Raw genomic sequence first — 15,468 nt, 5'->3', positions numbered from 1 at the left:
AAATTTATTACTTATTCATAATTTCACAATTTTTAAATATTAATTGTTAACACAAAGTAACTGTGAATGATTCAAAAATTAAGTTTATAGAAAATTGTAAAGTACTTTTATCATTAAATGAAATAAATAAATCAATTAAAATTCCGATAATATGAAGCTTAAATCAATTAAAATGTTAATAAATTAAAATTCGGAAAATTTTGAAATTAATTAATTTTAAAATTAAGTCAATGAAAATTTGGATAAATAAAAATTCAGAAAATTTTTAAACTTAATTCAATTAAAATTTGAATTAGTTTAAACTTAAGTCAATGAAAATTTAGACAAATGGAAATTCGGATAATTTTAAAGTTAAATCAATTAATCTTGACATCGATTGGAATTTCGTTAATTTTAAATTTCGATCTATTTAATTTACATTTGATTAAAATTCAATTTAATAAATTTGTTTTGACCAATAAAAATTAAAATTGTGGCGCATGATTATCCAATAAAAATCATTTATCTGAATTTTTATTTTTACGAATTTTTAACTGATAAAATTTTTAAGACGCCGAATTTTTATTTGTCCGAAATTACAAATTACCGAACAAACAAATGAAAATTTGGCGTCTTAAAAATTCTATCATTTAAAAAATCGTACAAATAAAAATTCGGATAAATTAGAATAAGGTGAATTGAAATTTCTGTCATTTAAAAATTTGAATCACATTAAAATTGATTTAATGAGAATTCTGTTAAACTAAAATTTGATTAAAGTAAAATTCTTTTTATTAAAAAAGTCATGTAAATTAAATGACTATAAAATAAAAATTCTACCAGACAAAAATTTGGTAGCTAAAAATTTTATTAAGTAAAAATTCGTTTTAAAAAAAATTCTGTCACATTTTAATTTGAAAATTGAAAATTTGTTTAAAAAAATAATTATTTCTAATAGAAAACTTTAAAATAAAAATTTTAATAAATTATTTTTCAATGGGAAATTCATGCGCCCCTTAGAATTAACTGAAAGTTAGAGCAATATTTAAAATTTACATTAAAATTTAAAATAAATTCTGCTTTTTAAAATTTAATCTAAATAAACACTTCTTTTCATGAGAATTTTGTTCAATTAAAATTTGTTAGAATAAAAATTTTCCATCAAGAAAATCTGCTATGTAAATATTCGGCTAAATAAAAATATTTTTGTTTAAAAATTTAAGCAAAATGATTTAAATTAAATTTAATAAGTTTAAATTTCATTTAAATTTTAATTTAATTTTTTTTAACCAATCATCACATCACAGAAATCACAGAACATCCTTTGAAGGTTCAAAAATATTAATTTATATTTTTTTTCCTTGAGCAAAATAACATTAATTTCTTTTATGATATGAGCCAAAAGTTCTGAACGTTCAAATGAACGAAATATTTTTTTCAATCTAAAAAATTATTAAAAATTATAATATCAATATAAAATAAAACAGTAAATTAAACAAATATTAAATTAATATAACTTCTTTTTAGATATTTAAAACAATATTTTGTAATAAAATTCGTACTTAAAGAAGTTGTAAAAAAAAAATTTTGTTCATTTGAACGTTTAAAACTTTTGGCTCATTTTATGATAAATGATTCTAGGGACCGAGGGACTAAAATAAAGAAAAAATGTAAAAGATGAATTATATTTTACTACAATTGTTTATTTACTTATCTAAAATAATTAAAGAGGCTCTAGGACCCTTACAATATATTTAATATTATAATTTAAAACCATGATAACGGACTAAATAGTCGATTTGATAAAATAACAATAAAAAATAAATATTTTGATTTATATTATATTAACTGCATATAAATTTAATCAAACAATTAATTATATTCCATTATACAAATCAGTACAAATTGATTTGCGTAAATAAAAAATATAAAAACTACTAATCGAGTATAGTGTCCTTTACCTTACTTAAGTATAATTCTACGCAAACGTTTTATAATATTTTGGAAGTCTCATAAAGTCAGTCATTAAAATGGATTCATATCTTTCTCTCTCTCTATAGATTCTATTGATAATAATAATTCAATATGAACTGTAATTATTTCAGCAAAGAGGAATATATAAAACAAAAGTGTAATTTCGATTTCGAAGACGTTTTACAAACTGAAAAACATATTCCGAATAATGATGGACATATTTAAAACTGAATTAAAAAATGAATCTGTAGAGAAAGAGTAAATTATCAATAAAATTAAAATTAATTCTATTTAATGCTAAACTATTGATAAAGAAATAATAATTTAATCCTGTCCGTTCGCATAAAGCGCTAACTTATTCTAAATTCTTTATAATTTTCTTACAAGATAGATATGACAAAATAAATCAACTGAAGCACTTTATAGCAATTATTTAACTAGAGAGTAATTGAGATTCCTAGGAGTACAATCTATTTGAAGTAACCAAATATTTTATTTGATATAGAGAAACAGCATTAATTCATCAATATCCATTTTCCAAGTGAGGAATTTTCTGTAACAAAATATTCATTGAATATAAAAAAGGTAAAAATGAGAAATACTTGCCAGTTGTAATATATTTATATCATTTATGATTTTCAAAAAATTGTGATTTTTTCAATATTGTAGTATAAAAAATTTAAAAAATAAAATAAATAGTTCATTTTCCCTATTTTTGAACGTCAGTAATTTTCTTGGAGAAAAATAAAAAAAAAATATGGAGCTTCAAAAATTATATAAATGGACACTAAAAATTTCGCGTTGGTCCTGTAGCTATTTTCAAAGATAAAGCGGATTAAAAATTTCGTATTTTTTAAACCTATACTGATAAAGGATTCAAATTAATGTATAATTGGTATTTGTAAGGAACACAAAAATCACAGTTTATTGAAAATTTTTTTTAATCTCAGGAACACTTACCTTAATTAAACTCCAGAAATTCTCGATAGTCCAAACTTGATCCCAAAGTTAGTTTGTCCACGTCTGCCAATTGGGGTTATTATAATTCCAATAGGCAAGGAACTCACTGTAATAATAAATATAAATTAAAAATACAGAAATATATATTTACTTGTACTTTAATTTTGTGTAGAAATTTTTCTCACCTTTTTTTGTACCCCAGAAATTCTTGATAATCCAAGCTTAATTCCAGATTAATGCCAGTAATTATGAGCTTGATTTTCACTGCAGTTGGCCAGTTGTTATTAATGATTGGAGTAATTTTATAGCCATTGTCAGCACAGGAAGCCAAAAGCAATCAATGAGTGACCATTAACAATTAATTGAAGAAATTGTTTGGCATATTTGACTACTTGGTAATCCATGGACTTCTATTTGTATTTATAATTTTGATATTTATAAAATACAGTTAGTATTTTAATCTGGAGTGATTGTCAAGTGAAAATATTCCAAATTACAATCATTCGATACAAAGATAACATTATAATTTCATACATTAGATGTACAAAAAAAATCTCAATTACAAATATTGAAGAAACAGTCGAAAATTCCAAAGATTCACACAACAGTAAAAGTGAATTTTTCTAAATTATTTATAATAACAATTATTATTTGTTGAAGTATCATCCAGTTGGTAACATTTATTTCAAATTTGAGAGCGCTCTTTTCTAGTTTTCGGAAATTAAATCTAATTACTTATGTTAATTCAGATCACACAGATGCAGGTAAGTAAAAAATTGTTCGATTTTAATGATTACAATATATATAATAAATATAATAATTATATTGATAGTTTAGAAAAAGAAATCCGGAATTACAAATATTTATTACGTCGACAATTTGTAAATTACACAAAATAATTATAAGAATAATTTCTATTATATTTAATTACCCCAAGAATCAGAGACTTCCAAAATTACCTACGTAGATTAATAAAAAATTTTTTGCAACATTAACTTCTACAATTGTATTTTACTTCATTTACAATAGTAAAGTAAATTACTTTACACACTCGTATAAGAAAGCAAAGTGATATTAAATTATTCATTCTTTCTGTAAAATTCACTTAAATATTCAAATACATAATTCTAATTCAATTTTTTTTTAATGATTTAACTGTAAAGGTGTTGCAAAAAATTATTTATAAGACACACGTAATTAAATTTGTAAAGTAAGGAATACAATAACAGAGATTTATGTTACTAAATTGTTAATAAACTTCGTTGTTAGCACGTGGTAGTGAAATATATCTAGAAAAATAAAATCATGAGTCTAATTTGAAAAATTAAAGGGAAGTAAATTTTATTAAAATACATTATATCTTTTTTTTTGTTAATAGTAAAATCGTTAATTTTTATATGTAACATTTCTGAAAAACAACGTTTTTTATAGTTTGGTTCTCGGTCCAATATAACAATATAATCCCAATTAAACTCATGATTTAATTCTAATACGTGCTTCTAATGAACGATCGGTAAACTAAACTTTAGGAATTTGTTAATTTAAAAGAGTTCGTGAATTTATAATATTATTATTCATATTTTTTTACGGAATTAAATTAACTGAATTTTGGTATGTTTTTTAATAAATTTATGTGGGTAATCGTTATTTTTTAGAATATTTTTAATTTTTGTTAGATTGTCATTGTAAAATGAATGATGTGACAATAACATAGCTCGGTCGACAAGATTATATTACAATGTTAATTTTTATTGCAATGGATGATTCGATGATTAAATTTTGATTAACTCTGAGAATGATTTGCATTTTTTTAAAAAAATAATTAAATTAAATTAAATAATAAAATAATTCAAGCGTTTGCGCTACGACTAAAATTTTTTTTTTAAATTTACATGAATACATTATTCAATTGTTGTTATTCTTTATATTACTTGTTATATTACAAATTGTCTAATACATATTTTATTAAAATACTTTGCATACCTTTCTTCACTAAAATGATAAAAAATTTTGTTACAAAATCACAATTTTAATTTTTACAACTACCCTGATTTCTCCTACAGTTTATCATTTGGAAGATTTTATTTCTTATTTAACTAATATAAATAACGCTTAATTATTTTAATGCAAATCATAAATTTTATGAATATTTCAAAATACTCATTAATTACTTTATTTTTTTTATATACAATACCAACAAATTTAAATCTCTTATCTGATACTTCTGTTTATAAAATAAATTCTGATCCCACAATCAAAATTAAAAATACTTTAATTACTTTACTATAAAATATTTTATAGAATATTAGTCTAATATAGTTTATTTAAAGAAATTTCATTAACTTTAATGTTGAAGTGACATGAAACAAATGATCTGTAATAATTAATCTTATTAGGTAATTTTTGTATTGTCAAATTGATTTGAAATTAAAAATTTTTTTAAAGCAAAATTGACTTTATTTAATTTCTGAATTTTTATCACTATTTTTTGATAAAATTACCAAAACATTAGGTAATTAATTATCTCTAGCTCAGAATTTCACCCTTAAAAATTTAGGAGGCAAAAAGCAGTAACAATTAATTTCTTCTTTCTTAAAATCATTTTTTTTTAAATTTTAGAATAAAAAGGATTTATATAGAGACCGATATTTAAGATTGATGTTTGACTATGAAACTGGGACACAAGAGCTATTGTGGGTCTTAAATGAAAACGTATAATTTAGTGAGAGAATCAGTTAATTCAGGAAAACAAATAAGTTTTCATTTAGGACTTATCAATAGGCCTCGAAAGTTAGAAATTTTTTTGTTTCGGTACTCTACAAAAGCCAAATTTCAGTGAATATTAATTAGAAAAAGATGTTTTCCAGTTCTTCTGAAACAAAAATTTATAGATTAAAATTCAAAAATATAATTATTATCATTGCATTCACAGTTTATAACAGAATCGCTATTTCAACCTTTTAAACTTGAAAATAATAAATGAAGAGCTCCACGGAATAACGATCTATGGCACAATTGAAAAGCTTGGTTATGAGCTTTCAAAAAATATAAAAATTTTATAAATTAATAGCTGTAAGCGAATTATTGTGACTAATAGAATTAATAATAGTTACCAAAAGTGTAATAAATAACAATTTACATATACATACTTATTACAAATTTCATGAAAATTTACGTTTTTTGAAAGCTCATAACCAAACTTTTCAATTGTGCCATAGATCGTTATTCCGTGGAGCTCTTCAAATATTAAGCATGAAAACTTTAAATTATAAGTGTCATTCATTTAAAATAAAGTGCATCTCTAGCATCAACGATCGAATCCTTATAAACATTTATTAAACTCAATTACGCCAGGTTATTTTTTGACAAAACCACTAAAACATTAATATTTCATTAGATAAAGCTAGCCCAGAATTTAACCCATGAAGTTAAAAATAAAAACCCTTATTGTTACAGCTAAGGGTTTTATTTTCTATCAATTAGGAATTCATTCAATTTAATTCAATTTAAAAGTTTGTAACGATGCAAATCGTTACTTATATTGGTACTTGTAAGTCAGCGTTTTATCCCTCTTGATCAGTCAGCTGTTCGTTCGTGTGTCAGCGTGCTATGAACAGGTGTTCATGGAAAGTCTCAGGATTAGGATTTACGCACATGTGTGTTATGTAAAGGTCTCATTGTCAGCGTTGGTTCCCGTTTCCGGAAACAGGTTGCCGTCAAATTCGTCAGCGAGATGGATGGAGCGACGGGGGTTCCTATTTGGTGGTGATTTTTAGCAGTATTCGCGGTCAATAGTCCAGTCGATTTCGTACTACTGTCACGTCAAGTTCCAGTCGTCAGTCTTGTCGCATTTTATATATTTTTATATTATTCTACCCAAGTATTAGATGGTCTAATTATTAGTGATTTTTATTAATAAATATTTAGTGGATATTAATCAACACGTTATTTATTGACGAGTACCTTTTAATACAGATTGGAATTATCAGCGTTGTCGGCGTCTAACAATCGATTCAGTTCAGCGTCGGTAAGTCATTCGCCTCTTAAAATCTTGGGATCATCTCTGCACCGATGGTCCAGTTGGTTGCAATCTTCCTTTGTGTTTTGGTGAAATTAGTTAAGTTTCAGCGTTCTAATGATGTGGACGGCGCACGTCGGTATTTATTGACGCGCGAAAGTCCACCATTATAAGTTTTAGTACCATACCAAGAATATCGATACAAATATCAGATACTATCTTATTTTGACTATACAAAATATGTACAATATGTTGTTATTGAGAGAATCATAAACATCTATTAAGAAAGAAAAATTGTATAATTTATAAATAAATAAAGCAATAAAAGATGTTTGTTTTTGTTTGGCCTAATGACTGTTTAATAATAATTTCAAGTCTGTATAAAATGACGCGTTTCAATGCATTTTCGTATGTGAATAATGTATAAATGATAACTTTAAAAATTTTTAAATTAAATAACATTGTTGTAAAAAAAATTTTAATTATTTATATGGTTATATATATATATATATATATATATGACCAAACACATGATTATTACCACATGTTGAAATGCTTGGTTAAGAATTATGTCATGGATAAAAGTGTTACATCCTAAGATGCACCAAGTAGAGGATTTAAATTTATTGTTTTAAGTCAGGAACGCATTGTCCTCGAACTTGGGAATTGTTTTGAATTTGAGTCCTGTTTTAGAAAAGAAATAAGAAAATTAGAATTATAAGGATTAAATTTTGTCGATACAACTAAAATTGTACAAAATTTGGAAAAGGTCCTATCCAAAATGTGATGTTGACAGTATTTGTCCATCTTTAATTGTACCAATACTTTCAGGGAAAAGAAATAGAATAGAAAGAAATGAGAGTTAAATAAATTTTATTTTTATTTCATTTACTTTTTTATATTGTTGTTTTACAGCGTAATATTAAATATTAGCTTTTCCTTTCCTTGAATATATTCTTAAAATTGAGATTTTGTGACGATAGTACTGAATATTTTTGTGGAGGAATATTTTTTATACTTGTATTTTTAAAAATGAAATTTTTGTGTACTTGATTATTTTTGGAATAAAACGTTGAACTGAAGAATTTTAACTGAAGAGTTTGAATTGAAGAATATTTTTTAACTGAAGAGTTTGAACTGAAGAATTTTTTTTTAACTCAAGAGTTTGAACTGAAGAATTTTTTTTAACTGACTTCTAATGGGACTTTCCTTGGGTTTTAAAGGGAAAGATTCCCACTTCACTTCTTAGATAAAGATAATGTTATCAGGCCCATTTTTGAGGACTCGAATTTATAAAAAAGAATATATTAAAGAAAAGAAAAGATTTTAATTTTAACAATTTCTGTAACAATTTTTTAATTATAATTTCATTTAATTAAAATATTGTAGGATATAACAAAAGCAATGTAGAAGAAGAAGACAAAGTGACAAGGTTGATATATCAAAGTTAAATACTCATATTCCAAAACAAAGATTAAGATCTACAACGTTTATAGGTATAACAAATTAATTAAATTAAACTAATTAAATTGCTATTATCCATGACATAATTTATAACGCAGCATTTCAACACGTGGTAATAATCATGTGTTTGGTTATATATATTATACCATATTAATAATTAAAAATTTTTTTAAACAACTTAATTTCAACACAGGTTTTAAGCTGGATCAAACTTTTGATCCCAACTTTCGCTAATTATAGCGCGTTTTTCCGGGAGCCTGGAAACCTAGGACAATTCTCATCAGCAGGTCTTCTTTGCGGATTAATCCGTTTCAGAAGCACGGGAATTACATCAGAAACGCTGGTGCTAACATTATGCATAATGTTAACAATGTGTTTAATTCGACATGTGTATTCACTGACGAATACGATCATAGAAGCTACGAATATGAAGTACCACTTTCATACGATTTTATTGCACGATATAGTTGCATTTACCTTCGATTTGATTACCGCGGTCTTGCCTCCTTCCACTTTAACAAAAATGAAGCCACCGGACGAAACGGACCATACTGGATTCAAAAACAAAGTCCTCTTGTCATATTATTCTTTTTTATGACATAACATAATTATACATTTGTGAATGATCAAAGATACGCGTGTTAGACAACAAAATAAACACAAAAGGAGAAGTGGACAAACTGGTAATGTCAGGGCTCAAAAAATGTACGCCGGATGAAAAATAATATACTCAAGTCACTTTTGTTCGTAATATTTTGACAACTTTCTTGCTAAATTTTTACAATATAAATTTGTGGTGGTATTGATTATTATGAAACTTATTTAGTATATTAAATAATATAAAAAAAATAATTCCATCGTTAGGTAAGTAAGTGAAATGATTTTAAGCCTATTTGAACAGACATGTATAAATCCTATAATTTTGTGTAAAAATGATTGAAAATTACCTTTTTTAAAATGTCGTAAGTTCCTGCTATAGAAATTAGTAGTATGCCAAGAAGAAATCCATTATATTGAAAATGAATGTGATCAATAATCCAAAGTCCAATATTAGTAAGAGATAAAATAATAAAAATTATGAAGTTCTGAGTCGAATTTATACATGTATCCCCGACTCTACAAAAGTATAATTTACAAATAAAAGAATATTTCACTATAGTTATTTTTATCTACAGCTGTTTTAGAGTAACAATATTAAATTTTTAACTTTCAGAACTGTCAGCATGAGAATAATTACAATAAGGACTAAGTATACACAAGATTAAAAAGATTATTGATACTATTTAAAAAAAATTAAATATTACCTCTAATCATTTATCATTTAAGGGGGTTACACCAGTTATAACGCTAAAAAAGTTCCTTTTCAAGAATGTTTTCTTAATAAACCATGAATTTTTTTAAAAAATATTATTTACTATCTATAAATACATGTCTAGAACTTTAATTAACAACAAATTTTTCTATCAAAAGCTTTATGTTTAATGAGCAAACGAAGTGACGTCTTCGGAAAAACATGAAGTCCGGTGACTAAAATTTTGCAAGTATATTTTATACAAAATGCAAAAAATGAAATTAATTAACATTTCTTATAAGATTGTCTAATTCCAAATCAAAGGATTAAAATAATATACATTTCAAAATATTCTATTTGATTTAACGTGGTAGGTTAGTAATATTTTTATAACAATTCAAAAATCAACGGGAAAATAATTGAAAATACTTTACTTAAACAACTTATTGTTCCATTAACGATGGATTGTTCTGGTTGTGCTTGGAGTCACACCTAGTTTGTACTCATGTGCAAATTCGAACCAAAAAAGTTATTTGAGTTTTTAAAAAATCACAACGTGATAAAAAAGAGGTGATATGTTCTGAATGCAAAAAACCATCTGTTATAAATGAAGAGAAAATGATTTAGCGATACCAAAAATTTAATAAGTTTTAAGAAGGAAAAAAACTCACTCAGAAATGTTTCAGACTTCCACGGATTGAAATTTTAAAAAATGAATTTGCTTTCAGTAAATACACGGTTGACTGGGGAAATTTCATAAGAGAGATAATTTTTATTTGGTGAAATAATCATACAGAAAAAAATGGACGGTCTTAATAAAGTAGTTGCAATAGATGAAGCTAAATTTAGAAAAAAGAAATACCATCGCCGTAGAATCATCGATGGATAATGGAGACACTAAAGACTACATTCCATGTTACTGACGAACATGGATAGATACAGTACTGAGTTTCTGTATAAAAAAAATTTCCAAATCAAAAGGAACGATACCATCCATTTATTTATTTTTCACCGAACCAACATAAAAATTTAGACACACTTCTGAAAACAAAATTTAAGAAAATGAAAAAAATAATCGATTTTTCGAAAGTTACAACTGGTGTATCACCCTTCAACAACAATAAGACTAGAGTAAATTCTACAACTAATGAGCTTAATAATTTTTTTAAAAGCTGATTTTAAATCTTAGTGGTGTGTCATTATAAAACGTCAATCATTTTCTCAAAAGTTAAGTAAGTCTAATTTTTTAAAATATACAATTTTTTTAAATTAAAATAATGGAAAATTCACAAAATTAATAGTTAAATGATAATAATTATTACTTAAAAAGAAATTTAAACAAAACTTTGTTTTAAAAATAGTTTTTCTAGAATTAGTCGAACACTTACTTTTTTACACCGTAGAGAAAAACGATGTCTGTTATTATTACAGTTGAACGTTGAAATACTTTAGTATTAAATGAAGCATAATTAAGATTTTCAAGTTTTAACATTTCAACATCAAAGAATACTGCAAATAATGAGAGAAAGTATTCAAACCAGGCAAAAAATGGTGGATAGTCTAAAGTCCATTGTGATATTTCAGTTTTATACCACTCATTTACTGGCAAACTGTGTGTTATTGCAAGCCAATTACGATGGACTTCGAAGTCAGTTGAATGACTAAAATTAAAGAGAAAAACTAGCTATATAATATAATATTACAATTGAAACCTTTTTTTAAGATAATCCCAGGACAGCCATCCTCCTTAGCAAACGAGCCTTCTCTGCCGCCTAACAAGTTATTAACAGTTATCACTACTTACCTAAGGAAAGCTCATTTAAGTTTATTAAATTAATTATTTACTATTTATTTAACTCTTTGATAAAGGCAAAAAGTACAACGAAATAGGATGGAGACGATTTATGTTTATTTTAGTTTTTAATTTCTTTTATTTTCTGTTTATAGTTCATAACAACCGTTTTTGTCGAAAGGAAACTTTTAAATAAACCAAAATTTTTTTTAAAAAACACTTTAAGTACACTGTTTAACAATCAGTTGTCACATTGTTATATAACTTGTTACACCTAGCTATTTTTTCAACGTATTTTTTTCCTTCATTTAATTTTTTAGAATTATTATCGATTCAAAAGGAAGGAAATGTGTTTTAAAAGAAGTAAAATTTGTATATGTTTTTTCTCTTTCCTTTTAAAAAGATAACGTAATGTGAAACTCTTAGAGGCCAACATTTGCAGGATGCACTTTTACATTTTCCTAAAATCATAGAAACCAAAACATTTGCAAGTAATAAAGTATAGAAAATATAACCGTGAAATTACCAAAAAAATCTATAAGTGCATCCTCCAGATGTTGACCGCTAAGATCTTTTCCTTTCATTTTCATTTTTTCTCGACAGGTTCGAGAGTTCCTGTCGCCAAGATTTCCTTCTGTTTGTAATAAAATTTAACTTGGTTCCGAAAATATATATTGTGACGAAGTAGTCGTCAAGCATCCCCCGTTGAAAATGACGCGCTCGATTGTCGGGCCCAGGAGGTGGCACCGCCGATCGGAAGAAGGTGTGACTAGCCGCCGGGACTCCGAAATCACATGTTCGCTTCGATACAGACAGTAGTCAGAGACAGTAGTTAGAGTACGAATACAAGTGTGTTGAGATTTGTAGAGTAGTTTTGTAAAAAGTAAGATTTGTGGTCGAGAGTTCGACAGTTTGATTTTGTTATAAGGATTTGGATTTTTTGTCAAGCAATTGGTCGAGTGACCAATAGTGGTTTACCGTTGTAAATTGGTAGAGAATAAAGAAAAAGTGGACGAGAATATTGACCAATTTATTAATTTTGTAACGTCCGGTGACGTTATCATTTTGAAAATATTAAATTATATTATTTTATTATATATATATTTTTTTTTCTCCTTTTAAAAGATTATAAGAAAAATTTATGAAGATATATTAGACTTTCTTAAATCTTAAGAATTAAAATCAATATTTATATCTTTAGCTCAAAAATCAACAAACTCCAAGTTTAAAGAAATAAAATCATGAAATTCAAAAGTAAGAAAGTCCAATATATATACAATGATTGTTTCGAAAAATCACCTGGAGAGATCATATCTCGTGGTGATTATGGGACTCTGAAACCCATTAAGCGGCCCCTTTTATGATCTCTATTGTGCTGATTCCTTTTAAATTTAGAATATAAATTCCTTTATATATTATATATAGTTTTCTTCTCGGTGTAGATAGAAAAATAATATTAATATTTACAATTTAAAAATTAACAATAATAATTTTTGTAAATAAAATATTAATATTTTCAACCTTACATTAATAAAATATTAATAAATAATGTAAAGTTATTTGAAAATTATTAAATTTTTGTATCTTTCAAAGTTAATATTCAATTATTTTTCTTTTTATAAAAATAATTGTATATTATAAAATATATTGTTTTATAATAATTTTTCCGTATTATTTATAATTAAAATAACTTTACAAATAGGAAATAGTTTATATATAATAAATTGTAAATGTATAACTTTTTTAAAAATTAATAATTCAAATTTTTAAAAATTAATTAATTAAATATATCGAATATCGATAATCGATAATCGATTGTTGATCGATATATTTCCTATACATAAAAAATTTAAATAACTTTTAGTTAAAATAAATATTAATTATAAAAAATAATATATAGGGAATTTTATACATTATTATTAATAAATTATTATAAAAATAATCTAAAATTAATAAATAAATAATAGAAATAACTTTTATTAATAAATAATGTGTAAAGTTCAATATATAATTAAAAATCAGATTTTTTTAATAAAATTTGTAATTAAATTTATAGGGAAATTAATTGTATTACTTAATATTAACATAAACAATTATTGTTAATTAATTAATAGTATAAAAATATGAAAATTGTAGAAAATAAGAAAATTGTCCAAGAAAAATTATAATTTCGCCATCTTTACGGAAATGTCGAGTTAAGCCCCCTCTTCAAGGGCAAGTTATCTCACTCAAGACACGCCCTTGAAACTTCCCTATTTTCGAGGGCTGGGACTTAAAGACCCAATCCTGACCTAAGACAATAATGCTTTTTCTTCATTTTCTTTTAGTAAAACCAATCATTAGATTTTTCCAACCTCTTTTTCCACCACTTGAAAATTTTTATTTCCAACCCTGAATTTTGGGGAAGGGACAATTCTTTAAAAACAAGAATTCTTTATAGAAAAATTCAGTTCAATCAGTTCAAGCAATTCAACTAGTTCTTTCAAATCTTATTTCTTTTCTTAAAAACAATTCTTAAAAGTTCGTGAAAGTTTTCTGAGTTTTATTTTCTTTTATATCAAATTTTAAGTGTTCTAAAATTAAAAACTTTTAAATTCTTTAAAAATTTAAATTCAAATATTCAAGTGTTGCCGCCATATTTTTTTCTGGAAAAGTTGCAGTTTTTCTTGGACAAATTTTCAAAACATATTTCAAATAAAAGTAAGTAGAAAAGAATAAAATTATGATTTATAAATTCTTGTCACTTCTTAACCTTTCTATCAATTCCGACAAATTCTGGGGCAAAATGTACCTCGTTATTTTGTCAAACCATTTTTAACAATTTTTTAAATTTACCTTTCCGAGAAAATTAAGGTGCAAAAATTTGTGCATCAAAATTTTTCTCACGTCCTTTTAAATTCAATTCCTTATTTTTCAACAAAAATTATTACTGAAAATTCCCGAGTTAGTAGACGAGAGTCTAGACTCAAAAATTTAAATTATATAGGATTTTTTTAAATAAAATCTTATATAAAAAAGGAATTATTTGTGTTATATCTTCGGACGTAACAATTTGACCTGACGAAGATCCTTCATATTGATTGATTTGTGACGAGAGCTGTGGGTAAGTGGAAATTTGTTTGTTTTCTGTCGTGTCTCAGAAGGTCTTTTTCCTTTTTTTTGACTGGTCTTGGCGGAATCTCCTTTGAGATTATTTTTGGGGAATTGTGATGAGGTTTGTGTATCAAAAAATTAATAAAAGTTGACATTTGTGATTGGTTTGTCAATTCCAATAAAAATTGACTGTCGTCTAACGATTCACGTTTGGGTTTCTTTTTATAACAAATAAAACCTGACATGGGGAACGTGAAGAAAGATTGTTGTCCAATGGAAGTACTGGAACCGAGACGTTTCCCACGAGCCGATCATGAAGACCCAGATCTACGACGTCGACAGGGGGAGAGTTGGAAAGAATTTGGGAGTAGAATTGCGGTCAAGGAGCTTGAACGGTTCGTCAACTTCCAAGAACCGAAGACTTCCGTTTTCTTGGAAAAGCTCAAGGAAAAACAACGGGCGGAGATCAAGGCTAGGAAGTCAGTACTCCGGAAGGAAGATTTGGTTTACCCCAATGACGAGGAGGTAGTAGAGGAGTCACCACCCATTACCTCACCAGGCCCCCCGACTAGACGAAACAATAATAATACCCCCAAACTGACAAGGGATGAAGTTGAGACGAAATCTGACGGAGAGAGGCGGGGAGAAGCATTGCCCCGAAAAACGACGGGGGTAATGTTCAACACTTTGATAAAGTAATCAGTTTTTCTTGAATTTTTATCATTTTTTCACAATTATTTAAAATGTTATAATAAATAATAATATTATAAACTTTTGATATTAATGTTAGTTAAATTTTCAATTAAATAATTTTTACAAAAATTCAAATTTCGATATATCAAAATTCGATATATTGAACTATCGATTTTAAATATCGATATATCGAAATTAACCTTA

At 25.7% G+C, this 15,468-nt stretch overlaps 2 protein-coding genes and 1 long non-coding RNA gene across 3 annotated transcripts in view; 1 reads left to right on the top strand and 2 right to left on the bottom strand.

The window, feature by feature from the left end:
* The window catches only part of LOC127278136 (beta-1,4-mannosyltransferase egh), a 282,071-nt gene that overhangs the window by 30,787 nt on the left and 235,816 nt on the right, over positions 1 to 15,468 (top strand). The window lies entirely within an intron of this gene.
* The window catches only part of LOC127278135 (probable dolichyl pyrophosphate Glc1Man9GlcNAc2 alpha-1,3-glucosyltransferase), a 51,571-nt gene that overhangs the window by 3,668 nt on the left and 32,435 nt on the right, over positions 1 to 15,468 (bottom strand). The window contains exons 2-3 of the mRNA XM_051299693.1: positions 11,075 to 11,347; positions 9,343 to 9,511 (exon numbers count right to left, since the gene is read on the bottom strand). Of these exons, the coding sequence (XP_051155650.1) occupies positions 9,343 to 9,511; positions 11,075 to 11,347 (442 nt within the window). The remainder of the gene's footprint in view (positions 1 to 9,342; positions 9,512 to 11,074; positions 11,348 to 15,468) is intronic.
* Positions 1,709 to 5,029, bottom strand: LOC127278149 (uncharacterized). Its single transcript, XR_007842449.1, has 3 exons — positions 3,099 to 5,029; positions 2,914 to 3,019; positions 1,709 to 2,506 (listed from the first exon to the last, which is right to left on the bottom strand). It is a non-coding gene; the product is annotated as an uncharacterized LOC127278149 (long non-coding RNA).

Source organism: Leptopilina boulardi, unplaced genomic scaffold, assembly GCF_019393585.1.
Source record: "Leptopilina boulardi isolate dan_hultmark-lab unplaced genomic scaffold, ZJU_Lbou_2.1 LbouV2_195, whole genome shotgun sequence".
In the NCBI taxonomy this organism is placed as follows: domain Eukaryota; kingdom Metazoa; phylum Arthropoda; class Insecta; order Hymenoptera; family Figitidae; genus Leptopilina; species Leptopilina boulardi.
Note: the sequence above shows the minus strand (reverse complement) of the source record. Positions and strands in the feature narration are given on the sequence as shown.